Consider the following 25,902-nt stretch of genomic DNA (forward strand, 5'->3'; position numbering starts at 1 on the left):
TCACTTGCTGGGGAAATACTTGTTTTCTTCTATAAAAGGACAGCTTTTATATATAGCTTTTATATATTTAAGATTTTCCTTTTATTTAAACTGCTTTTGAGACAGGTTGTTCCAATCACTGAATCTGTCTTCTGAAGGATAAAATTCCAGGGGGTAAGTTTCCTAGACATATTTTAAAATGTTAATAGCCAATATGGAGACACTCATCAAAATGTTAATAGCAGTTATCTCTAAGAGGAGGGATTTCAGATAACTTTAGTTTTCTTCTTTAAACATCTGTTGAAAATGAAGCACTTTATCCTCTCTACCTCACTCAGGCTTGAAACCATCTTTACATCCCCCACTGTGTTGTACACCGGCATCCAGTAGTGGTTGCTGAATAATCACTGATTCCTATACTTCTGCCACATCTGTGTATTCTCTATGCGATTATTTACTTAGTATCTTTCTTTAAATCAATTTACTTTTTAAAACTCAACCTTATCTTCAATGACAATATTCATGAAATCATGATATGCTAGTTTTATTTTTTCCTAATATACATTAATACATTCATAGATACTCAATTTTCAAATATTGATATACTACCTAAAATCACCTCACCTGGGTAAATGCGCTGGAAAACAATACAGTTAATGAGTATGAGTCAACCTTTGACCTTCTCCTTCGCTCCCCATAATAGCAATCATCCAAGTATTTTGAATCCATCTTTTATGATGACTCCGCATTTATTCTGACCTCTCACTCTAGTGTAGACCGTTGTTATTTCATGCTTGTCTTGGTTATCTTGATGCAACAGGCCCCTAGAAGTCCCCCTGCCTCTAATCTGCTCTATCATATTGCTGCCAAATTTTAATCTTCCTAAAACAAGATTTGGCCACTACCCAAATCAATCTAAACTTTCCAGGCCACTGAAACAACCACTCAATCTCTTCAGGAAGAAGTATGTTACAAAATGGTCCTGGCCTACCTTTCTATTCCCATCTACAATAATTTATTTAGTCATTAGTCTCAGAATAGCTATTGTGTCATTTTTTTGTCTTTATAACTTTATTTATGCCATATCATCAACCTGAAATGCTCCATCTCCAAGTCAAAATTCTGCCTCGTTCAAATATCCTTTTAAGAAACCTGCCTAACCATTAGAATCTGCATCAATTTTTTAATTTCTAAAAGTCACACAGTTTCAGCCACTCATGATATTTACTACCCTCTGCCTTAAACTATGGGCTATTTGTATATATATTGTCTACTATAGGTTCTCTAGGGTAGGAGTTACACATAGACATACACATAGAACTTAACGCATAGATGCTAAAATATTTGCAGTTATTAATTAAAGCAGCCTCTTCAAGAAGCCAGCAAAATAATTCAAACTCTGTTCAACACACTTCAAAGGACAACCCCATCTTTTTTTTTTTTTTTTTTAAAGATTTAAGCCAAAGAATACTGTTCTCATAGACACTAAAGGTCAATAAATTCATTATACTGCTTGAATCAGTGGACCTCTATCTAACACCCAGGTTTGGCTACAAAGTAATCCACCGTGTATGTGGATACCTCTTCATGATTCCCCAGTGTTGTCACCAGGTTACCCTTTCTAGACTTCAGTTTTCCTGTCTTCCTAGATCTCTTCCTAGCTTAAAATCCTATGACCAAAGTGACTTTTACTTCAATACCCTGACAGGATAAACCCACTTTAAAAAATAAATACAATCAAAAGAGTTAACCCTCACGCAAAGCTATTTAACCTCTTCACTGAACTTTGTTCTATCTACATATTTATAACAGGCTGGGCACTTTATTAGACTATTTTTCTAGGGTAAAACAGATGCTCAAATGATAATAGTTATTTTCTGGTACTTAAAGTATATAGAATACAAGGTATTCCACATATATTATCTCATTTAATCTTCACAACCCTAAAAAGTATTTCAGTATTTTTCAACTAAGAGTGATCTTGCCCCCTTCCTCCAACCCCTAGGGACATCTGGCAATGTCTAAAGACATTTTTGGTTGTTACAATTGTTGGAAAAGGAAGAACTGATACTGGCATCTAGTGGGGAGAGGCCCAGGATGTTGCTAAACATCCTGTAATGCACAAGATAGCCTCCCACAGCGAAAAATTACCCGGTCCAAGATGTCAGTAGTGCCAAGGTGAGAAACCCCACTGGCATCAACTTTCAGTTAAGAAATCAAGTCTTCAGAGAGCCTAACTTACTTGTCCAGAGTTACACAGATTCCCAAATCATCTCTGAATGACATCAAAGCCAATGGCACATTCCATCATACATACAACTACTAGAAACTGTTTCTATTAAATATATACTGTTTTCTTCTCATTGTTTCCTCTTCCCCATTGGTATACTTCAGATTTTGCTAATCAGCATCAGCTGACCTCATCCAGGAGCAGATGCAGAAAAAGCTTTCTCAGACTCTCAGGTCAGATTTAAGAAATGTATTCTCTTGTGCTCTCACTGCATCCAGTATATATTGCTTCACTGTAGCAATTACTATATTAGACTGTGATTGTATGACTTTCTCCCCTTTAGACTATAAGCTCCTTGAAAGCAAGGTTTCTCTCTTTATTTTTGTATTTCTAGTGCCAAGCACAGTGTCTCAGCACAGAGTTTACATTTCATAAATATTTGTTAAACAAACAAAAGAAAACTAACCAAGTTACATGGTATACCCCAGGATGCACAGCTACTAAATGACAGAACCAGGATTCAAATTCAAGTCTCTTCATTGTCAAAGCCTATAATTACTACATCTCAGTGAAGCTAAAAATTAGATGTTTATCTCCTCCTTATCCTGCCTGTGGGAATTCTTTGATCATAAACATATCAGGCATAAAGTCCCTGTTTTAAAGACAGCTTATAATCATACGAATTTTCCTACCTTATAATTTTAATGTGTACATTCTGTGAAAGCTTGCAAGGTAGTTAGCATGTAATGATAGTGATATTGTCTCCCAAAATACCAGAATTATAAATGGGCCATTGTGTTTTTATTTGATAGTCTCCCTGAATTCAACACTCACTACATAGAAATTGATGTTATTTTAAGTTGTCACAGGAACTGTTTATAAAAACTAAGCCAGGGTCGCTGAGGAAAAGAAGAACTCACTTTAACTTTAGCTTTTATTTCTTCACTGTCCCCTTCTCCATCATTGCGGGGTTCCATGCCAGACTCCTCCTGGATGTCTTTGTTTAGTACAGAATACTCTTCTAGTAGAGTGTCAAACAAAACTATTCGCTTGTTCTTGAAGAAGCCATAAAAATAAGCATTGCTGTGGGAAGAGCGTTTAGATCCTAAGGAAAAGACAGTTCAAAGCATGGAAAATAATTAAAAAGTCTGGGGTCTTTGGAGAGACGAGTAGAAACTAAATTACTGGAAAGGACATTAACATTTGCAAATTGTTTAATACCTGAAGAATATTGTATCAACATACATCACCACAGGCAGTGGAAAGTATCTTGACAACAAATATATATGCTCATTGCAGCTTCACAGCAACAAGTAAATAAAATCTAAATATCCAATAGTTGTGAATGATTAAACTATGGTAAAGCTATGAAATGGAATTTTAAGCAGCCAGAAAAAAATTACACTTTTGAGGAATTTTAACAAGATAGGAAAAAGCTCACCAACAGACTGAGGATATAAAACTCCATGTATATAAGGTTCCATTATTGTTATGAAAAAAATGTACATGTAAATAGAAAAGCATAAACACAAGCCTATTAAGAAATATATTAAAATATTGAACTGTTTATCATTGGCTTTTAGAAATACAGATATTTGTTCCCTCTTTTGTACTTTTCTCTCTGCTCCAGGGCTTTTAAAGTAAGTATACTCATTTCTATAATCAGAAAAAAAAATTAAAGTTATTTTTAAAAAGACTGGAAAACAAATTCTGAATTTTTAACAGTGGCTAACAGTAGCTGAACTATGGTTGATTTTTATCATCTTTTTTATATTTTTTATTTACTTTCTAAATGTTCTACCATGTGCAGGGAATTTAGTAGTTAAGAACAGACTTTGGGTTTAAATCTTGGCTCTGCCATGTATTAGTTGTGTAAATGTAAGGGATTTTCTTAATTTCATTAAGCTTTATTTTCCTGGTTAGGATGTGAGGATAGCACTTTTTGGTTTGATTGCTGGGAAGTTAAGAGCCAAACAAGTGGACCAATTTTGTCAACAATATAGGATCTTCAGATCTGGTAAGCTGTGTATCTGGATCTTACAATTCTATCTCATTTCTATCTGTTCTCACTCTAATTTTTAAATTAATTTTAAAATATTTCTTAGAAGCTGCCTGAAGTTATCTATGGAAGCAGTCAGATAAATAAAACTAATTAACATCTTAGTATCTCCCACTGCTCCAAGTATCTCAATGTGTGCAGCCCGAAGAATACCTACACCAAAACCACCTACAGGCACTGGTTAGAAGCAAATACTAGAAACACCCATTAAGTCAGAATGTCAGGAAATGGACATGAAGAATCTGTCTTTTAACAAACTCTCCAGCGAATTCTTATACTCACTAAAGTTTGAGTCCCTGCACTAGACCACAAGCTTTTTTTATCACTGTGTCTGGCATGTAAGATTTATTCAATAATGCTTGCTTACTGAATGAATTAATGGTACCAACTTGAGGTATGAAGTAATGTACCTGAGAACTCTGAAAACAAAAATGTTCTATGCAATTGTAAGGCACTGCCAGCTGTGTCTTCATCTTTCCTTTCTATTGTCTGATTTTAACCTCTCAGCAGCATTTGATACAGTTGACTGCTCCCTCCTTGAAACACTTTCTTCTCCTGTCTTAAAAGAAACACCATCTTCTCTTGGTCTTCTTCCTTCCTCAATGGTCTCTCCTGCTCAGCCTCCTTTAATGGCTCTTCTTCCTCTACTGACTCTGACCTGAGCCCCCTTCTCTTCTCTAAATACCCTCATCTAAGGCATCAAACACCATCTATGTGTCAGATACTCTCATATCAATATTTCTAGCCCTGACCTCTCCCTAGAACTCCGGATTTATGTATCCAGCTGCCAACATCTCTACATGGATGTCTATAGCGCACATTTGCTGTTTATATTCTTCCATGAAGTTTCTTCCCTGATCAGTACTTCCTCCTGCAGAGTTTACAGAATTTCACACCATGCAGGTCTTGTAACAGACTGCTTCTTGTTTGAGAAATCTAAAAAGCTAGATATCTGCTTCCCCAGTACTCCTGGCAGCTAGCCCAGTGCCCTGGCTCAGTCGATCAGATACACCCATTGGGGACTCTGAATAGTTAGCTAATTACACAAATAAGCAGGGCAGTGAGGAATTAATTCTGCAGGTGTTAGTGGAAGGGCTGTTACGGGTACAAGCTGCTGAATCCAACAGCAGAAGCCAACAGCAGTGTCCTCACAAGACTGGATCCTGCAGAGAGATTCTGAGAACCCAGTCTCCCCATGGAGAGCTCACTTCCCAAGTTTGGTGAACTTAACTTTCCTGGTGACTTTGTGAATTATCAAATAAGGAATTTTCTGATTAAATCAGCCACAATTGGTTTCTATGTCTGACCTGCAACCAACTTTGCTGGTAGAACACTAGAACAATGTTCAATAGGTATCTCAAAATTTAATACACCCAACAGAACTCAAACCCTCACAAACCTGCTCTTTTCCCAGTTGTTTTTCCCCCCCTCATCTCAGTAACCTACCATTTATCCAACTGCTTAGTCCAGAAATCTAGGTCTTTATTTTTGATGTCTCTTCTTTCTAACCCTTCTTCCTTTACATGCCATTTAGTAGCAAATTCCATCAACTCTACCTCTAAAATGTAGCCCTAATACATCTGCTTCTCCACATCAATTACTACTATCCTAGTCTAAGCCACCATTATCTTCTCCTGAACTGCACCAGCCTCTTGCCTTTCCTACTATCTGTTCTCTAAATAGCAACCCAAGGTATGTAAAAAGCACAAACCAGGCCAAGTTACTTTCCAGTCTAAAACCTTCCATAGCTTCCCCCCTGACTTAAAGTAAAATCCAAGCTCCTTACTCTGATTTACAAAGGCCTATGTGGGGTGACTCTTGCCTACGTCTCAGATTTCATGTTGTTAACAACTTCCTGCTATGTTGTAGCCACACTAGACTTTTTTCTGTTTATTGAAACAGAAAACATACAAAGCTCTGGAAGGTCTTCCCACTGATCTCAGCATGGATGGCTCATTTCTTCAGATCTCAGCTTAAATTCATTTGCTCAGAGAGGTCTTCTCTGATGACCTAAAGTCTCTACTCAGCCATTCCTCATCACTTCAGACTAGTTTAATACTCTGTGCAGTACTTGCTGTCTGATATTTTTTGAGAGCAGGCGTCTTGGTTTTTCACTTGGTTTTTCCCTTTCGATTTACAAATCCATAATGTGTGTTGTTATTGTTAGTAACAATATTCATTCATTCAAAATATTTTTGAGGATTGTTACCATTATTAACAACAACAAAAGAACATACATTACAGATGAGTAACTTCAGTTTAGCCGAGGTAAGTTGCCCAAAGTAACTCAGGTAATTTGTGCTAGAACTAGAATTTAAACCCAAGTCTACTGGCTCCACAGTCTGAACTCTAAAATGTTACCCTCCACCTGCACAAATCTTGACTTTCCATGAACTCCCAGCTCATGTTATCACCCTCCATAAAGCCTTCCCTGACTGTTTCACCTAAAACATGTAGCGTTGATGGTATATGTCACACAGCTTCTCAATTACCTCTATTGTCATAGCATTAGCATTCATGTTACCTGATTGTAACATTAGCAACTTAGGTTGCCCCTTCAGTAACAGCCCCTCGCAGAGTGCTCTACTATACTGATCAGTGTGCTATCAATTAAAAGAGAAGTGATATCAGAGGGTAAAGTAGTAGTATGAATTGGCTTATTTTTCTACCATTTCCCCACAGACATGTTGCAATTGTGCCTTTAGTTGGCCATCAAATGTCTGAGATTTCTCTACTCTTCTAGTTGCTGTTAATTCATTCTCTCCAGTTGTGACCATCTCTGTTCTCCCCTGACCCTACAATTACTTCTCAGTTTCTATTCCTTCACCCACTATAGCTGCTTCTCAATGATAATTTTTTAGTTTAGAGAAGGGACAGGCAAAGTATGGCTTGCAGGTCAAATCAAATCAGCCACTTATTTTTATAAATAAAGTTTTATTAGAACACAGCCATGCTCATTTGTTTATATAATATCTATGGCTGCTTTTGTATTATCTCGGCAGAGTTGAATAGCTGCAGCAGGGACCATGTGACCTGCAAAGCCTAAAATATTGACTATCTAGCTCTTTAGAGAAAACATTTGCCATACTATTGTTTAGAGAAAGCAAAACTGAGACCCTGAGGGGCAAAGTGACTTGTCCAGGATTCCACAGCTGGTGAGTGGTGGAGGCAGAACCGGGCTCGTTCATTCACATGGGTTTTAATTTATAGATTCTGAAAGTCATGGTTCTGCACAGTTTTTCTTTGCATCTTTGTCAGCTTTCTTGAGACTTTAGGAGTCTCATGTAAGGGAACAGATAGCTTAACTCTCAAAAGCAATCATCACAAAAGCAGAGTATAACTAACCTGAAGTACCTAATGGTACTACAGTTTTGGTTTATCTGCAGGCGAAATCAGAGTCCTGCAGGACACTGGGAGTTTTCTTGGGGGAGACAAAGTCAATAGCATTGGTTCCGTTTTGAGTCCCCAAATCAGGGCCAAATGGAATCTGACTAAGCAAAAGTCCAACTCAGTTACCTAAAGGAGCCAGGCAGGTAACAGAAGTGAATAAATCAGTCTCATATGACATAACAGGGAGGCCTTGGCCCAGAGCTGAAAACAGTACTGTAATGCCAACCAAACACAGCTGCACACAAGAGCAGGATTTAGCATCAGGCCACCAGGTGCTATCCTGGGGCTATGTCATCAATTCTTATATATCTTAAAAAGCCAAAATATAAAATCCTAATCGTTAAATAACAACAACAAAAAAACCTCCCAAACCCAACTGATTTGTTCTTTTATTAAAGTTTTAAGAATAAAGCACTCAAATAAAACAAATCACTCAAATAAAATCTTCTTACCTCACGGAGCCTTACCTTCAACAACATACACCTTAGTCAAAGGGAAGTCAATACTCTTTGCCATGACTTCAATTTCTTGTTTGAGCTTTCCCTCAGGCAGAGGTGTGAATTTGTCAAATAAAGGGGCAATGTAATCAGCATAGATGGTGACAAGCACCTGAAAAGCAAATGTGAGAACAACCTATGAATATATTCTTACAGAGAAACTACTCATTATACAGATTCAATATTAAAACAGCTATGTGATCCCAGCCCTGAGAAAAGGGACCTTACCTGATTTGCTCTGGTATTCCTATTCCTAAATAGTAACAGAGAGCAAGCACTCAATACCTGTTTGATGGACCAAATCAAAATAAGGAGTCCCTAGATGGTAATGACTGAAAAGCCAAATGGTCCATTCAAAACTACCTTGGGGATTTCTGACACTTCATAAGTCCATCATAACTTGGAATTCTGCCTTTTGGGGTAATCATAATAGGCCTGAAGACTTTGCTAAAAAAAGAATTACTAGATCTTGACTGTTTTGGTTTGTTTGCTAACACTGGTGACCTGGCGTTCACAACTGTACACTTGGGTTGAAACAGCACTTTAAGCATTTTGGGAGCATTTCCTCTGCTCTCTCTCCTCTCACTTCAATTTGCCATACAACATATATTTGTAAATCCAACTAGCAGCCATTTTCTGGTCATGTTCCCACCAGTGGGACGTGAAGCACACATGCTCACACCACGTGTAATTCAGACTAAAAGAAACCTCATAATCAGTGCAGTTGTAGAGCTGAGAGGTGGTATTTTCTAGGGGCTGTGAACAGACCATTTTGATTGTGTTGTAGAGTTTGTGTTGTGAAGCAGTTAAGAATATGGAAAAGAGGAGAGGAAAAGAAGATGTGAGGAAGGGATAATGAGGGAGCAGCTAGAAGCTAGTTTTTAGTTACTTTTAATGATGCAATTTTCAGGCAGTTTTGAACTATGCCTTTGTGAGTTGCCACCGGAATGATGACTAAGTTTGACATTTTGATGACTTTTAGCTTCTAGGATCTATAAGAGTCAGTATAAGAAGAAGAAAATCTATAGTCAGAGTCAACTCTCCTACTTCTATACCTAAAAGCAGAAATCAAAAGAGTAATTTATATAAGCTTCTATTTATATTTCTTCTGCTTCTTAAGAACTGTTTAGATGCTAATGAAGATTAAATCACAGTTATCTCACCAAGGAACTTTTTGTAAAAGAAAACTGAGACAAAGATTTCACTTACCAGAGATACAACTAACGTAAACAGCCAGGCATAAATAAAAAAATAGTCACCACCAATTTTAATAATGTAAAGTAGAAGTGAAGACACAGGTAATAAAATGCATTGAGTCACAATGAATTTCTTGATTGCATCTTTCATGAAGAACCCTAAAGTCTGAAGAAAGAAAAGATCATCATAAGAAACTGAGAAACTGAAAAAAAAAAAAAAAGAAACTGAGAAACTGCTTTTAAAATAACAAATGAATAGAAAGGATACATTATTAAAGCAATTTTTAAAATTAAAAGGCAGTGAGATTATATGGCAACAAGTAGCCTAAGACAATAAGTAAAGGTCTTGCATTTTAGAATTTAAAATAAACTCATTTAAATGTTATTAGCTGAAGAAACACTAGACATTAATGCTAGAGGAGTTTATGGCAAGACTTTATAATTTTCACTGTATCTGCAGTTCATTTTCCTCGATCAGTTCATACTCTAAACTAGCAAATTTTGTTTTTATAATTTTTGATTTTTTTACTACCAGCAGAGGACAAAAGATCTTCACATATAAAACAGAACATTTGCATTCTCTATTTTACCTGTTGATTGAAACCATGTCTTTCTTCTATCACAAAAGTATTATAAAGACTCCATGGCAAACCAGTCAATGCACTGAAAAGTGTAGCCAACAGCAGAAACACCAAGGACTGAGTGATCTAAACACAGGAAGAAAATAGTAGTTTTTATAGTGTAATATTAATTCATTCTTCAAATGAATTATTAGGGAACAAGTCGATGAGTATTTGCTGAGTACTTACTATATATAACGCAAGCAATCCGTTTAATTCTGTGGGTAATAAGACAAGATCTGAAACATCACCTCTACCCTCTGAGTTTATTTGCAAGATAGGGAGGCAATAAAACTTCCTCTTTTACCACACGGGCACTTTATGAAAGTTACCTGAAGTCATTTAGACAAAAAATGATTAAAGAACTCAAAAATGAGAGACAGGCACATATGCTGGGGAATTCAAGGAAGGCTTACAACACTAGAGACCTGGGATGCCACACTGAAGAAAGAGCTAAATTAGTGAAACAGGAGAAAAGAGGCAAGGAGTAATTTCACCCAATTTGCAAAAGCAAGGAGAGAGAAAAGAGTGCCCTGAAAGTGGAAGATGACAAGATGATGGGCTGGTTGGGAACAGGCAGAGAAACTAAGAATGGAGCACCAAAAAAACTGGGTCAGCACAGGTGGGGCAGAGTGTGCTAAAATTTTCACAGAGCCAAAATACAATAGAGGAAATTATCCCCAAGAATTACTTTAATTTCCTGTATAACAGGTCCTTAGGAGATTAAAAGTCAAGAACTGCCTCACTTTTCCTTAGTTTTTCTATGATAGTGGAGGACAAGGACTAATTAGTATGAAGGGAGCTGTGGGGAGGGGGAAAGGGCAACAAGGCAAATAGAACCCTTCTCCCCACCCCTCACCACGCTGTCTCTCTCTCTCTCACTCCCCAGGGTAAAACTGAATTCTTTTAAGGTAAATGTGAGTACTCCACCAAAACATACTTGATTTGGTAGCAAAGATGCAGCCAATATGTTTCTAAATACAGGCAGAGGGAGAGGAGAAGAAGAAAGGAGATCTGTCTGGCTACAACATACAGGGTGTTTTCCAGCACTTGTCCCCAAATGGGAAATGAGAAACTTTTTAAAAAACAGAGTCCAGGACCTTCCTCAAGACTACTGAATTGGCATCCCATCTTCCAAAAACACAACCATATTGTACAGGCTGTTTGAATACCTGCTCGTCTCACATAACATATCATGAACATCTTTCCATATCAAGAAATACAGGTTTACTTCTTCACTGACTTCTAATGACTCTAGAGTATTGCACTGTATATGTGGACACCTAGGCTATTTCCATCAGAACATTCATTCCAATGCTACAACGAACCCCTTTCATTCACTCCCCACAAATTCATAAAACTGAAAGGTCTGGGGTCAAACTCTGTAAAGATTTTTTATACCTACTTCCAAGCTGCCCTCTAGAAAAACTATACTAGTTTTCAGTCTGCTAGGAGCATGAGACTATTTCCATATCCCTCACCAATTGTGTCCTATCATTCTTTTAATTTTTTTCCCCAATCTGACATGATAGGCCAAAACAAACAAGCACAACTCTGAGATACTTAACTGTTGTATTAAAAATACATTTCTTTGATTGTCACTACGGATTTCTATTTTTCATGTGTTCAGTAATTGTATGATTTTCTGCCTTTGCCCATTTTTCTATTGAGGTACTCAATTTTTTCTAAGGAGTTCTTTCTATAAAGAGTTCTTTATGAAATACATTAATTTTTTTAAAAAATATTTTGTTTATTTATCATTGTATTATTTAATTATTTCATTTTGGCAGGAGTAGGGGAGGTAATTAGGTTTAGTTATTTTTAGAGGAGGTGCTGGGGATTGAACCCAGAACCTCATGCATGCTAAGCATATGCTCTACCACTTGAGCTATACCCTCCCCCAAAATATATTAATTCTTAATCAGTCACATGTGGCAATTTTCCCTCAGTTTGTGCTTTGCCTTTTAAATTTGTTAATACCAGGTTTTCCCACAGAAAAACTTTAAATGTAAATCTACCAAATTTTATCTTCTTGGTTTCTACGTTTGGTGTTATGCTTTTAAAATTTCTACATTATTTTAAAATTTATGGTCTCTTTGTTTTAGTACTTTTGAGATTTCTTTGTTTATATTTAAATATTCAGTTCATCTAAGTCTTTCTTTTTCTTTTAGCTTTTTTTTTTTTTTTTTTTTTCCGGTAGAGGGAAGTAATTAGGCTTTTTTTTTTTCTTTTCTTAATGGAGGTACTGGGGATTAAACCCAGGATCTCATGCATGCTAAGCACACACTCTTCCATTGAGCTATACCCTCCCCACCCCCACCCCAAGTCTTTCTTTTTCTTAGAGGATATAAAATAGGAATTTATTTTTTCTCAGTTAGCCTAAGGAAAGTCATAACTTACACCTTCTTCACTGATCTGAAGTGTCACTTTTATCATATAACAAGATTACATATACTTAGGCCTATTTCTGGCACCAATACACTGTTTAAGCTTTAGAATACATTTTTAATATCTAAGAGTAAAAGTTACCACTCATTATTTTACATATTCAGAATTTTTCTGGCCATTCTTTCGTCTTTAGTCTTCAGATTAACTATAAAATGTTTTATCATGTGTCCCTCACAAACTGCTCTGGGATTATAACTGTGTTCTATTCTTCTTTTAAAAGTTCATAAATCTCTTCTTCAATAATTCACTGAAGGATTTTGATAAGGCAGTGATATCAAGTTTAGCATTCTGCACAGAATCTACCAGTTTCTCCTTTTGAAAATCTAGACTTTGCTCATCTGTAATCTTCTGAAATATTCTCCATGAGCACCACTATACGCAATTAAGAAAAACTGAACCAATCTAAATGTTCATTATTAGGACACTAGTTTTATAAAAAATCTATATGAATATTCACACACACTCTTATTTACTTATGTTGCTTCATAACTGACTTTTCCATTCGACAGTAAGTTATATGAAATAACAGCACATAATACTTTTTCCCTGTCCGGCTGGCAAAAACAAAAAGATCACAAATATAATAAATATTGGTGAGGATGTAGGAAAAGGGTATTGTAGTGCACTGTGAAAAACATAAAACAAAAAGGCTGTTTTAGGTGGGAATTTGGTCAGCTATTTCCTCTATACCATGTACATTAGATTTGAATTTCACTTCCAGTGTTATCATCGTTCATTTCTTTGCTATATTTTCATCTTTATTGGCCAATTCCCTCTTTCAGTGATCCATTTTTGTAAAATGTCATGTGGATTTATAGCTGGGAGACCAGAAGGGAGACAACTGCACATTCTGAATCACTGACTAGCAGATGTGCAGTCACCAATCACTGACAGACTTTGAAAAAGGTGACGCGATTGGTCACTGTATGAGCATCGGTTATTTACAGTGATATGTGGCCTGAAGAGCTAGCAAGGAAGTTTGTACTTCATACAGTTATTTACATAACATACCGTGATAACTGAAATGTGAACCATGTTGTTGAGGGACTGTTGTTATTTAACAAACCATGGCATCTGAAATCTGTGTCTGTCAGAACTGTGCCAATGAGGACTGCCAGTACATGCAGCCATCAAAGAAACCAGAAATCTATATAAACAGACAGCAAGAGAGCTCTAAAACATTGTTAAATGCAAACATGGTTTCTCAGAACTTTATATAAAATACGACCCATTAAGGTACGGAATATTTTGAATATGTATGTATACAGATTGGGTTCATCAGTTCAAAAAATATTTATGGAGTACCTACCCCATGACTAGCCTTGTTCCAGGCACAAGTGACATAGCAGTAAAGAAAATATATAAGGTCTCTGCCCCCTTAGAGCCTATCAGGGTGATAGATAAAAAGTAAACAAATAAACAAGATAAATACAGATAGTGATAAGTGCCTTAATAAAGAAAATAAGGTGATGTGCTTCACTAAAGAGTGACAGAGGTATGTTATTTTAAATGCGGGTGGTCAGGGAAGGCCTTTCTGAGAAAGTGACATTTAAGATGGGAACGGAAGTAGGAGCCAGACATAATGTTTATATGACATCACTTTAAATCGTTTATGAAACAATGCAGAGAACATGCAAGTAATATGTAACAGCGCATATGGCGGGTCAGGTCCAAGACCATGAAGACACAGAGATATCACAGGAAGAAGACGTCTTAAAAGAGTTTGGCTGCTTTAGAAAAAGATATACAGAAAAGAGACACAGGATGAGCTGAGTTAAAGCCCAAGGTGCCTATCAATATAGAAGAGATCCTTCATTTCAAATAATCAGGAAGGAGAGAAGAGACTTGGCAATTTCCAAGGAAAAGTCAAAAGCAGTGTCTCAGCATCCATTACAGGCGGGAAGTCTCAGGTCTAAGGCTTTGATTCCAACAGCTGGAACTCCTGGAAGACTGAGGAGTCAACTCAAGCAGCTCAGTGGAGACTCCAGGAGATACACTCTCTGTCTCTGTTTAAAGTATCTGCTAAGCACGTGTGGCACAAGGTATCTAATTAGCGTGGGTTCAACAAAATTCATTCTTCCCCTTTCATTGCATAGAGTTATTCCCAAGAAGCAGCTGCCTAACCAGAGACTACATTATCCAGTTCCCTTTCATCTGAGACTAAAGGACTGGTTCACCAACAAAATGTGAATGCAAAGGACAGGTATCACTCCAAAGCCAAGGGAGTTAAGAAGAGGATGCACTTTTTCTACCCTCTCATTCCATCTGCCTATTGGATGCAGAGAACTTAGGGGCCCTTACAGGATGGCAGAGCTATAGAAGAAGAGACTGGGTCTCTGGCTTACCATGTAAAAGGATGTCACCTGCTGGCACCCAAAATACTCACACTGGGCTATTATGTAATTGAGAAATAAACTATTGTGATAAGCCACTGCAATTCTGGGGTTTGCTATAGTAACCTGCATTGTCCTAACACAGCATGGGTGGATAAGAACGGTGCAGACAAAGAAGCCTCATGACAGTAGGAGCCAAAAAATTAACTAGTATAAAGCTGGCCAAAGACCGACAAATATACACTAATGAATCACATACCTCATATTCTGGTCCAAAGCCAGCATAGCCACAGAATCGTCCAGAAAGTCTCCAGAGATAAGGGATTCCTCCAAAGAGAAGGATAAGCTATAAAACAAAGTACATATTGGTCACATCTGAGCAGTACTAGAAACTATTATATGAGAGTATGTTACTGGAAAAAAGAGAGACCTATCTTATTTAGGATAAAATATACACTTAGATGAATACAAGCCAATTGAGATACTAAGTTTAGACTGTTAAAAGGCTTTTCCTGTACATTTTATTTGGATGCATTGTATAGTATGTGAATTATAACTCAGTAAAGCTGTTTAGGGAAAAAAACACAACTTTTGCCAAAAGAACACAACAAAGGCTTTAAGAATCAGGAAATGAGCTTAGAAAGGCTAAGCAACTTGTCCAAAATTCCTCAGGTAATGACAGAAATGGATTTTGAGCCAGGATTTCTGGCTCCATAACTGGCTTTCCTTGAAAGGAAACAGCCCTCTCCAGTCAGGACAGAGTATTAGTATTGGTTTAAGTAAAGAGTCAAGCTATCTGAGCCTTCTTTGAGTAAGGAAAAAGTGAGTCTTGAGGTAGGAGTCAGGGTTTCATAGAAGACCCCTTTCTCAGCACCGTTGGGCAGATAAAGTGAACACAGATATTCACCAAACCAACAAGACAATGAGTAAGGGAGCAGCTCTTAAAATGTAAAAAGAATACATGCTTACAAAACACGACTTCCCACAACAGATACTAAGTTTGTAGAATCATTTTGCCAAGAGGAGTCAATGTATTGTTTCTTCACCTGTGGAGCCTAGGAACACAATGTCAGTCACACTACTTGGTTAGAAGCACAATGTTCCCATTGGTTCAGACGTGGGCCCTTGTGGCTTTTGGGCACTGTCATATATTTCATAGGTGTCCTTGCAATCTACTTTCCACTTTTATATGTGTACCCATAAATAATACAGTGGATTATACATGCTTTTAAAGAATATGTATAAATGGCATCATGTTGTATTTATCTTTCTACAGCTTGCTTTTTACACATCTCTGTAGATCCATACATGTGAGTTTTAACTTTATTTGGTAGTATCAGTTTGTTCTCTAAAGCATTTATACCAAATTACAGTCCTAACAGCAGTGCTTGAGCATTCCTGTTTCCTCACAGTCTCACCCACACTTGGTGCTATTCATCTTTTAGGTTTTTACCAGTATGCAGGGTGGATATAATACCATGGGTCTTAAATATGGTCTCTGTGGACAGCAGCGGCAGCATTGCCTGGGAATCTGTTAGAGGTGCAGAGCCTCAGGCTCCACCCCAGGACTACTAAATCAGAAACCGCAAGAGGGGCTGGCAGTCAGTCTCCAGTTAAATCTGATGCACATAAAGTTTGAAAATTGTTGTTTTAATAAACTGCTTTTTTAAAGTCCCCCCACCCCTTAACTCTACATCCTGCTATTTCAACTTTACTATACCTGGCTCAATCTTGGATGTGAACTGTTTTCCCAGTAGACATGCTTTGGCACCACTGTATGCGGTATATGCTCCACTTGTTGAACTAATTGACTTGGGATGGCATTTCCTTCATGCTATTCTCAATACTAATAAATAATGCAGAATTAAGGATTTATAATCCTTTTGGGGAAAGGCTGGAATACCTATTATTAAAAGTCCAGCTTTTAAGTAAGCATCAAGGGTAACTTTAATATGAACTCTGAGCACATTCATGAATGCATTTGGAAACTACTACTGTAAACTTTGTTTAGCATGCTTTGGGGAATAAAAAACAAAACACAGTGAACAGTAAAGTCTCTCTGTTGGATAGGATGTCCTGTAGAAGGAGCTAATGATGCCAACAAAAACAAGTCCAGTGCTTCTGCATATATTATTTTACTTGAAAAGCAGGCAGGTCAGGGAGCACAGTCATCTGTATTTTATAGATAAGGCGACTGAAACTCAGAGAAGTTAAAGTAACTTGCCCCAGAAGACCCAATGACTAAGTAATTGCTATGCACTGAGCACTGTACTAACCGCTTCACTTACATTATGTTATCACCTAGTCCTTGCCACAAACCATAAGAAATATAGTTTAACATCAATCTACCTCTCAGCTTACAGAGGAGATAAAAAGAGACTCAGAGAATCTAAACTGCTCACCCAGAAACCAGCAGAAATTGGAGAAGCTACAATTTGAACTTTTCTCCTCTGCTCTACTTTACTCTCCGGCCATTTCATTTCTTGAGAAGGTTCTTTATTGACACCTATGAGATATCAGGAAAGTCGGTCTCGGAGAGGGGGCACACTTTATCTCTGGGTGCTCTGTCACATCTGTGTGAACAGTGGCATCTGTAACTGGTCACACAGGCCTCTTATGTTCCCTCAGGTAGGAAGTACCATAGCAAAAAAAAAAAAAGCCTAAATTAATCTTTGTACTTGTTCTTTGTGACCAAGACAGAGGAATTATAACAGAGCATTTTTTTCAAAAAGAATATATATAATCAAGTCATGAAAAGACCTGGAAGAATCTTAAATACATATTACTAAGTGAAAGAAGCTAATGTGAAAAGGCTATATATTGTATGATTCCAATTAACTTTAATGAATGAATTAATGAACTTGTTTTCAAATAGAAAAGGATTTCAAAGTAACACAAAATGCTTCCTAACTGATGGTAAATGTAGCTTACTAATTCCCAAGGATAAATCTAGCACATTCAGGTTGTAGTCCTTAGAGTTTCAAGAATGGTTTCTTCAATGTAATTTTGAAGACTCAGAAAAGCAGAGTTTGAACCCAGTTCTCCCATTTATTAGTGTCACCTGACCATTATACGGGCTCGTTATTTAATTCCTCTGACCTTTGCTTTCTCATCCATAAAAAGGAAATAATAATGCCTTTACTTTCTACCTCAGAGCACTGTTGTAAACATCAAAAAACAATAAATATAAAAACAACATATGACTCACAGACATAGAAAACAAATTTATGGTTATCTAAGGGGAAGGGGGGGAGGAACAAATTAGGAGTTTGGGACTAACAAATACACACTACTGTATATAAAATAGACAACAAGGGCCTATTATATACCACAGGGAACTACATTCAATATCTTCTAATAACCTATAATGGAAAAGAATTTGAAAAAAATGTCTATATATATACAGATATATGTATACCTAAATCATTTTTCTGTACACCTGAAACACAACACTGTAAATCAACTAAACTTCAATTAAAAAAAAAAACAATGCATGAAGGGAAAATCACTACCCATACAATTATCATGATGATGACCATTACTCTTCCTGACTTTAGCCCATCAGTACTGCTTCTAGTTTGAGCCACAACACATTACAAAGCTCCCATTCTCTACATGGACCCTGCCTACCTCCATCATCTCCTGCAAAAACTGAACCATTCTCATGGTCCCAATTGTAATAACCAAGCTATCACCCTATCTTTCCTGGAACTGTTTACCAGAGACAACAAAGAAGACTGTAAATATTTCTCCTGCCATTTACAATGGCCTTGTGGGGGTAAGCAAAAGAACTTCAAAGAATCAAACATCAATGAAGAATGAGGACAGTGTCTGAATTCACCACCTCTACTTCCATCTCTCTCTGAAGGCTGATTTCCTATTTGGGCCCTGACTCTAATAGAAGAAATGTTTCAGATAAATTACCAAAGCCAAATATAATCCACATTAATGCTAACTTTCCTGGCTTGGCTGGAAGGCACAGAGTTTTAATACTAATCTTCAATATCTCAGGAACTAAACCTAGCTTGGACTAGTAAAAATATAATTTAAAAAATCAATATTGAAAAGACTAATTACCAGCAAACACTGTGTACCCCAAAAGGCAATGCAATTTTATTTTTCAAACCATTTATTAATTTTTCTAAAATACCAAGATTTAACACTTCCAGAATTTTTGCCATTTTCCATTACCTTGAGGAAATGAGAAAGGTTTCTAATAATTTGGTTCTAACCACACTAGTCTTACTAGTCAATGTAAATTTTGTGACTAGCTAAACAATTCTGTAATCACTTAACAAAAATAGCCAGTTTCTTCTCTTTAACTGATGAAACAATTATGGTAGCCGATCTCAATTATTTTCACCATATGCTTCTTCGCCTTAGACATGTCTGCTGCGAACATCTTCACAGCATAACTAAATAGCTGTAAGGCAATTTTGCTGTGAAAGATAAAATAACTGGTTGACAGTTTTTGGTTTGACAGTTTGGTTTCAACTGGCTGAAATTTATTTCCTCCAGTTAGTGATGTCACTGATGGCTTACTGAGCTGACAGATGATGTGCCCCAAGAGTTGGTTTCTTATTTTGAAGCACACTACTTTGGAGGAGAAAGAAGCCTCGAGGGCCTCAGAGGTGCAGAGTTGAATCCACACTTCCCATAGAACTCTCGAACATCTATCAGTGGACATATGACAACATACCAAGAACAAACAATGGTGTAGAGGCTTCCACAATGTGATACAAAGCTCACTTACAAATATGCACCCTAGTATTTGGAAACTGATCTCTCTCTTAATGAAGGAAGAAGTTTTAGTGAAAAGGGAAAAAGTGCAATGCTGAACAATGAGACACAGGAAAAAATATGTCAAATACTATAAACAAAAGACTTGGAAAATAAGTGCTTAGGCCTAGCCCACAAAATGCAATCAGACATTTGTGCAGTACTGGCGTCAATCTACATACATTTTACGTGTATTCAAATGTTTTGATTTTGCAAGTCTTTTTAATTTTGTTATTCCCTTTTCATGTTTCATTATGTCCTTTTCAGTGTCCCTTTTAAATTTTTCATTATTTTATCTTTTACGGCAAAACTGCCTTATGGTCAATTGGTTATGTGGTGAAAATGCTTGCAGCAAAGATGTCCAAGGCAAAGATGCTTATGCTGAAAGTACCTAAAACTTTATTTTCAATTTAGGAATCTTCCTCTTAGTGGTCCTGAGGGATCTAAAAGAGTTCTGGAGGAGTTAAAACAGAGTATTTTTTCAAAAAGAGTATATATAATCAAGTCATGAAAAGATCTGGAAGAATCTTAAATACATATTACTAAGTGAAAGAAGCTAATGTGAAAAGGCTATATATTGTATGATTCCAACTATATGACGTTGCGGAAAAGACAAAACTATGGGGATAGAAAAAAGATCAGTTGTTACCTAGGATTCGAGGGAAGGTAGGATGAGCAGGTGGAGCACAGAGGACTTTTAGGACAGTGAACCTATTCTGTATGGTACTGTAATGGTGAATACATGTCATTATACTTTTGTCCAAACCCACAGAATGTACAACACCAAGGGTGATGTTAATGTAAACTACAGATGTTGGGTGATAATGATGTGTCAGTGTAGGTTCATCCAGTGGAACAACTGTACCACTGTGATGGGAGATGCTGATAGTGGAAGAGTTCTGTGCACATGTTGGGGCATGGGGTGTTAAGGGAACACTCTGTACTTTCTGTTCAATTTTGCTGTGAAACTAAAACTGCTCTAAAAAGTAGTCGATTTTTCAAAAAGAATATATAACCATTTTTCATTAATATAAATTTCTGCATTCTATTCATGTGTATATCATTTTATGTTGTACTATTTTATAGCCCTTAAAAATTTCAACAAAATATAACAACTTATTTTTGTGCCTATTGAAGTAAGCACAGCATGGTGGTTAAATATATGACAGCTATGTAGAATTAGCTACATTTCAGAATGACAGGATGGTGCTGAATTTTAAATTAAGTACTATAAAAAAAGTAAATAAATAAAGTATTATAAATGAATAAGGAGTTTTAGATCTGTCTTTAAATGTTTATTACATATTCCAGTTATTTATTGCTATTAATAAACCACTACAAAACTTAAATAATAAATAAATAGTTTTGGAGGAATAGTGATGATAATCATGATTATGATGATAAAAAACATAATGGCCAACAGTCGTGGAGCACTTACAATGAATGGATCAGGCACTGTTCCAAGCATCTTACTTATATTAACTAATTTTAATCCTCTCAACAACACTATGAATGAGGAACTATTACTACCATACAATTTTACAGTTTTAATGGAAAAGTGAGGCACAGAAGTGTTGAGTGACTTGCTTGAGGTCACACAGCTAGTATTGTAGAGCTGAGATTCAAACTGAAGCCACGAAATTCAGAGTCAGGTCTTAACCTCAACACCATGCATTTTCAATTATTCTTAGAGGTAGAAAACCAAGAATTGGTTTGAGGGGAGAGGAGGTTGAAAAAAATCTTATTCATTTTATGTGTATAGCACAGATACAAAAAACAGACATACAGTATATCTGTGGTATAAAAATTTCATGAAGGGGCAATTAGGAAAAAAATGGCTAAAAAGGTACCAGGGTCAGGGGACACAGTGAAAAGAAGGCTGAGAAACCCAGGCCTGTACTTGACAGCCTCTCTTCGTTTAGCATGGGAGAAGGCTGGCCCTGTTTTACTAAGTAAAAATGATCTGTCACTCATCATTTCATTCAATTAATATGAATTATATGCTTATTATATGCCAGGTACTAGATATAAAATGATGAACAAGACCTTAAAGTACCCTGTCTTTAAGTCTGTCAGCTAAACAGGCCAATTTAATACAATGTGGTAAGTGCTCTGATAGGAACAATGAGGATGCTGCTTCATCCGGACTTGAGGCTTGGGGAAGTTCCAAACGGTTTCTTAGAAGAGAAGATGTCTCACTTGGATCCTAATAGGAGAGGAGGGATTAATCAGGCCCCAGTGAGAGAGGGGAGATGAACTGGGGTGGGGGGGTGGGGGGTGCTCCAGGGAGAGATACCAGCATGTGAAAAGGCTCCAGATCATAAGAAACCAAGCTGGGTAGGAGATGGACAGAAAGAATTTGGAGGAGAGAATGAAAAGATGGGGCTCAAGTAAGCAATGGCTGGTCAAAAAGGACCTCATAAACCATGCCAAGAAATCTGGACTTCCCCCTGAAGGAAACAGAGAGACAGTGACAGGTTTTACATAGGAGAAAAACATGATCAGAATCTTGCTGCAGGAATCCCTTGGCTGCATGTGCAGGAGAGGTTACAGAGTTAAGACAGAGGTAGGAAGACAAATTGGGATTGCCACAAGAATAACTTATGACATAAGGTTCTTTTTTCACGCCTGGCCTCAGGGTAACAGTTACCATATTCTACAATTTTCAACTGACTAAACAGTTATGTTTCCGTGCCTTTTGTTCCACAGTCATTACTATCAATAACTAAGGTTAAGAAAGCATTCTGGGATCTGTAGGTATGGTACCCTCTTTAGTGTCACAAAAATACAAAAATGAAAAAAAAGAATCACAAAGTACTAAATAATTTGACAGATTCTCTCTCCAAGAAGTAAATTACTCACAGTGCCTTCAATCTCCGAATACAGTCCTGACCAGAAGCTGAAAGTACTTTTATCCAGCTGATACAGTCGAGATTTCTCGAATGTTTCTGAATCCATGATCTGTCCTAACTCCAGTGGTACATGAGTTGTTGTTTTATATATCCGTCTCTGAAATATTTTGAAGAAAACACCTTAAGGAAACAGTCAAACTAACTCATTACTTATTACAGTAGCCATTTAGGATAAAATTTTGAATGGTTTATAACATTACCTTGTCACCGAAGCCTTTGAATTTGCTTTATACATACAAAATACTGTATTTGATCAAGTACACTGACCATTAAAACAACTGGAAAGTAAAAGTAGAAACAGAGAATCTGAAACTAGCTGACTAGGTGAATTTAAAATCAAGGCTGTCATCACACTTCAGTTTACACATGTAAACCAAAATTGTAACATCACAAAGGGTACCACTCATTACAGGTATAACATACATCCTTCAATACAGAAAACAAACTCATGGACAGAAGAAAGAAGTAAATGCGCTAACCATGAGTATTAACAGATATTATGGCTAGTGATTTAATTTGGTCCTAGAAGCCAATTAAGGGAAATTCGAGGCATGAGAGAAATAGATCAGGTCTTCAAGAAAGACAAACTTTCTCATTATACTAAATTCCATAAAGTAATTTCAGCCCATGGGACACAATACAAGGAACATATGCCAAACAATATAATGGATAGCATCTTCTACAATGATTTCACAACAAATGACTTCTCTATGGTTGGGCACCTTACCAAACCCTTGGTAAGAGGCATTAAAACATAAATGAATAAAGAAGACATTATCGAAAAGTAGTTACTGTTACTAGGCTTGTTATCAAAGTAAGACAGATAGTTGTTTAATATTCCACCCCCAACTTAAGCACTACTTACTGTGTGTTTACATTATGCAAAGGATCTTCTCTAGGCCTACAAGATTCTGTACTAATGAAGCTATCCTAAAGAGCTAGTCAGAGAACCTAGTACTATACAGCTTAACACCTCTTTGAATATCCTGGACTAAAAAAAAAAAAAAAAAAGAGAGAGAGATCTAGATATAACCCAGACATTGACAAATATAGAAAAATTTAAAATTTCAATTTAAAGATTCATACAGAATGTAAACTGAGAGAAGAAACTGCAGAGGAAAAGGATTGTAATGCTCATGAAAAAGGTTCCAGCAGTTAAAAAGAGTTTCCTCACCATCATGGTTGAAATAATTCAGTGACAAAACAGAAGAACGTAGGTAAAGCAAACCAGCAGTGAAAGAATGTGACAAAGTGTTCAATTAAAATCTATCTCATTTAAAAGTTCAAATCTCTAATCTATCAAACTGTTAATTATGATTATCTTCAAGGAACTGTTATTAAGTAACTTTTACTTTCTACTTTACTGTTTGACCAAAAACAATAAAGACGCTTTTAAGAAAATATTGTTCTTTGGGCAAAAACAAATATACTTTTTTTTTTTAAAGTAAAGAGTTCAGGTTCTTGGAAGGACTGCAAAATCTTTTATTTTCAGAAAGTGATTTCCTAGTCCTGTGGTTGAGCGTGACAAGAAATGTCGAAGTTGTGATTCTAAAATATTAGCATCTTCCTTCTGAAGGCTTATGGGTGCCAAATTTAAAAGAGGTTAAGTGTGGGCCCGAGAATCCCAAGGAAGCTATGGGGCAAGTACAGAGCTCAGGCCTGACAAGGCTGCAGCCCTGCCTTCCCTTTCATTAGGCCCTAAGCGGCCTGGGTCCCAAGATCACGTTGCGGAAAACGTCCTGAGGCACCAGATCCGCTCAAGGCCAACCCAGCCATCGGGCAAGTTAGGAGGCTCAGTAGGAACCCATAAAGTCGAGGCCGGTGCTGGGGCCGCAGCAATTCATCCAGGGACTTGGGGTCGAGACCGAGGCTGGCCTACAGCTAGCTGGTGTCGGAGGTCAGGTGGGCCCTGTCTAGGCTCACCTGCCGCTGTGCTAGGAAGGTCTCCCAAAGATACACTGTCCAGGAAAAGAGCAGCACGGCTCCGAAGATACGCTTCTCGGCCGGCATCTCCCACATCGCGTCCAGCGACGCCCACACCCCCATGGCCACCCGGTTCGGCCGGCTCCTTCAGCATGCACTGGTGCCACACCAACACCGGTCCCCTCAGAGTGTCCCCGCAGTGTCACAGCGTTATCCGTCCCTTCCGACCGCCACGGAACCGACACTCTCCCCATCCTACCCACTCCGCTCAGCCGGCAGTGTTACACAAACACTCTTCCCCAGGCTAACGCCCTCTAGGGCCGCCTAGAGTCCGGAACAGGGCAAGCCCCGCCTTCCTCACTTCCGGCCTGAGGAGGCCGGGCGCCCAAATGCCGAGTTCCGTCCTCCGCCAGCCTCTGCTCCCGCTCCTCGCCTGATCACGCTAAGTTGCGTTGCACCAACGTTCTTCCCCCTCCCCTTCACCCCTGGTTCCTCTGAGGGTTCCGCTTTCCCTCCTGGGCCTGGCAGCGCGGCGAAATTCTCCGATTTCTAGCCTAGCGAGTAGCAGTTTCTTCCTTTCGTTCCGGAGCTTGCACTGGCGGGTGCCTGTGCAATACTTTCCGCGGCCAGGACCAGCCCACTGATAGACGGGGCTAAGCGGGAACGGACGGAGTGGGCCCCACCCTGAGGTAGCTGGGAAGAACGGGAGAGGAGCCGGCTTCCCAGGCTCTAGAAATCATTCCCATGAACTGGTGCTACTCAGGCCGTAGTGTGTTCATGCCTGGGATACCTTAAGACTAAAGGGATAGTTAAGAGCGGGACTGGGCATTATAAGTGCAGTGTTTTGGCCTGTACTGAATTCAGGCATGTTAGAGAGTAGATGGTAGTAATGAGAATTTTCTTTTAAAGATCTCACCTCTTCCATCCCAAGTGAAGTCAGAGGAGGCATTTTGCCCAAAAGTGTATGCCCTGGGGAAAAGCAAGGATAGCGTAGGTTAGAAATACCTTAAGTGCAAGGGCTTTGCTTTATCTAGGAACAAACTCATGTCAGAGCTCCCGTGCCATGTTTGCCTTGAAATTCAGAAATGAAATGTGGTTACAGCAACGCCTGTTTACACGTTGATTTGACTTGAAATTTTTTCTGACCTAAGATAAGTCTTATTTAGTTGATTTGACGAAGACACTGGCGTTGCTAATTTGCATACTTACAGTAAGTTGAGCTAAATCTGGAGCTGCAACTTACATTTAAATTAAGGTGATTTTCCAGTGCTAAAGATGTGTTGCAATTAACAATATCTCGAATTTCTCAACTCTTCCTAAATGCCTCTCAGTGAGAGTAATTAGTATAATTAAAAGTCACTTGAGAAAGTGGGCTCTAATGATAGGACAACAAAAATTTTTTTGCAAGTAAGATGGTTTCCAGTTCTTTGCTTTGAACGAAATTAGTGGTGGATCTAATTGAACTGTCAGCTGATAAAGGAACACTATTGGATTCCTGGCGACTGAAAAAAATGCAAAACCTGAAAGTTGAGGATT

General features: G+C 37.8%; 1 protein-coding gene across 1 annotated transcript in view; it reads right to left on the reverse strand.

The window, feature by feature from the left end:
• ZMPSTE24 (zinc metallopeptidase STE24) overlaps window positions 1–24,642 on the reverse strand; it is a 38,326-nt gene extending 13,684 nt beyond the window's left edge. Inside the window, exons 1-7 of the mRNA XM_074376733.1 lie at window positions 24,367–24,642; window positions 22,394–22,540; window positions 15,012–15,098; window positions 9,942–10,058; window positions 9,365–9,517; window positions 8,126–8,267; window positions 3,130–3,314 (exon numbers count right to left, since the gene is read on the reverse strand). Of these exons, the coding sequence (XP_074232834.1) occupies window positions 3,130–3,314; window positions 8,126–8,267; window positions 9,365–9,517; window positions 9,942–10,058; window positions 15,012–15,098; window positions 22,394–22,540; window positions 24,367–24,489 (954 nt within the window). The 5' untranslated portion in view covers window positions 24,490–24,642. The remainder of the gene's footprint in view (window positions 1–3,129; window positions 3,315–8,125; window positions 8,268–9,364; window positions 9,518–9,941; window positions 10,059–15,011; window positions 15,099–22,393; window positions 22,541–24,366) is intronic.
• Window positions 24,643–25,902: the final 1,260 nt, after the last annotated feature.

Source organism: Camelus bactrianus, chromosome 13 (genome assembly GCF_048773025.1).
Source record: "Camelus bactrianus isolate YW-2024 breed Bactrian camel chromosome 13, ASM4877302v1, whole genome shotgun sequence".
NCBI classification, from domain to species: Eukaryota; Metazoa; Chordata; class Mammalia; order Artiodactyla; family Camelidae; genus Camelus; species Camelus bactrianus.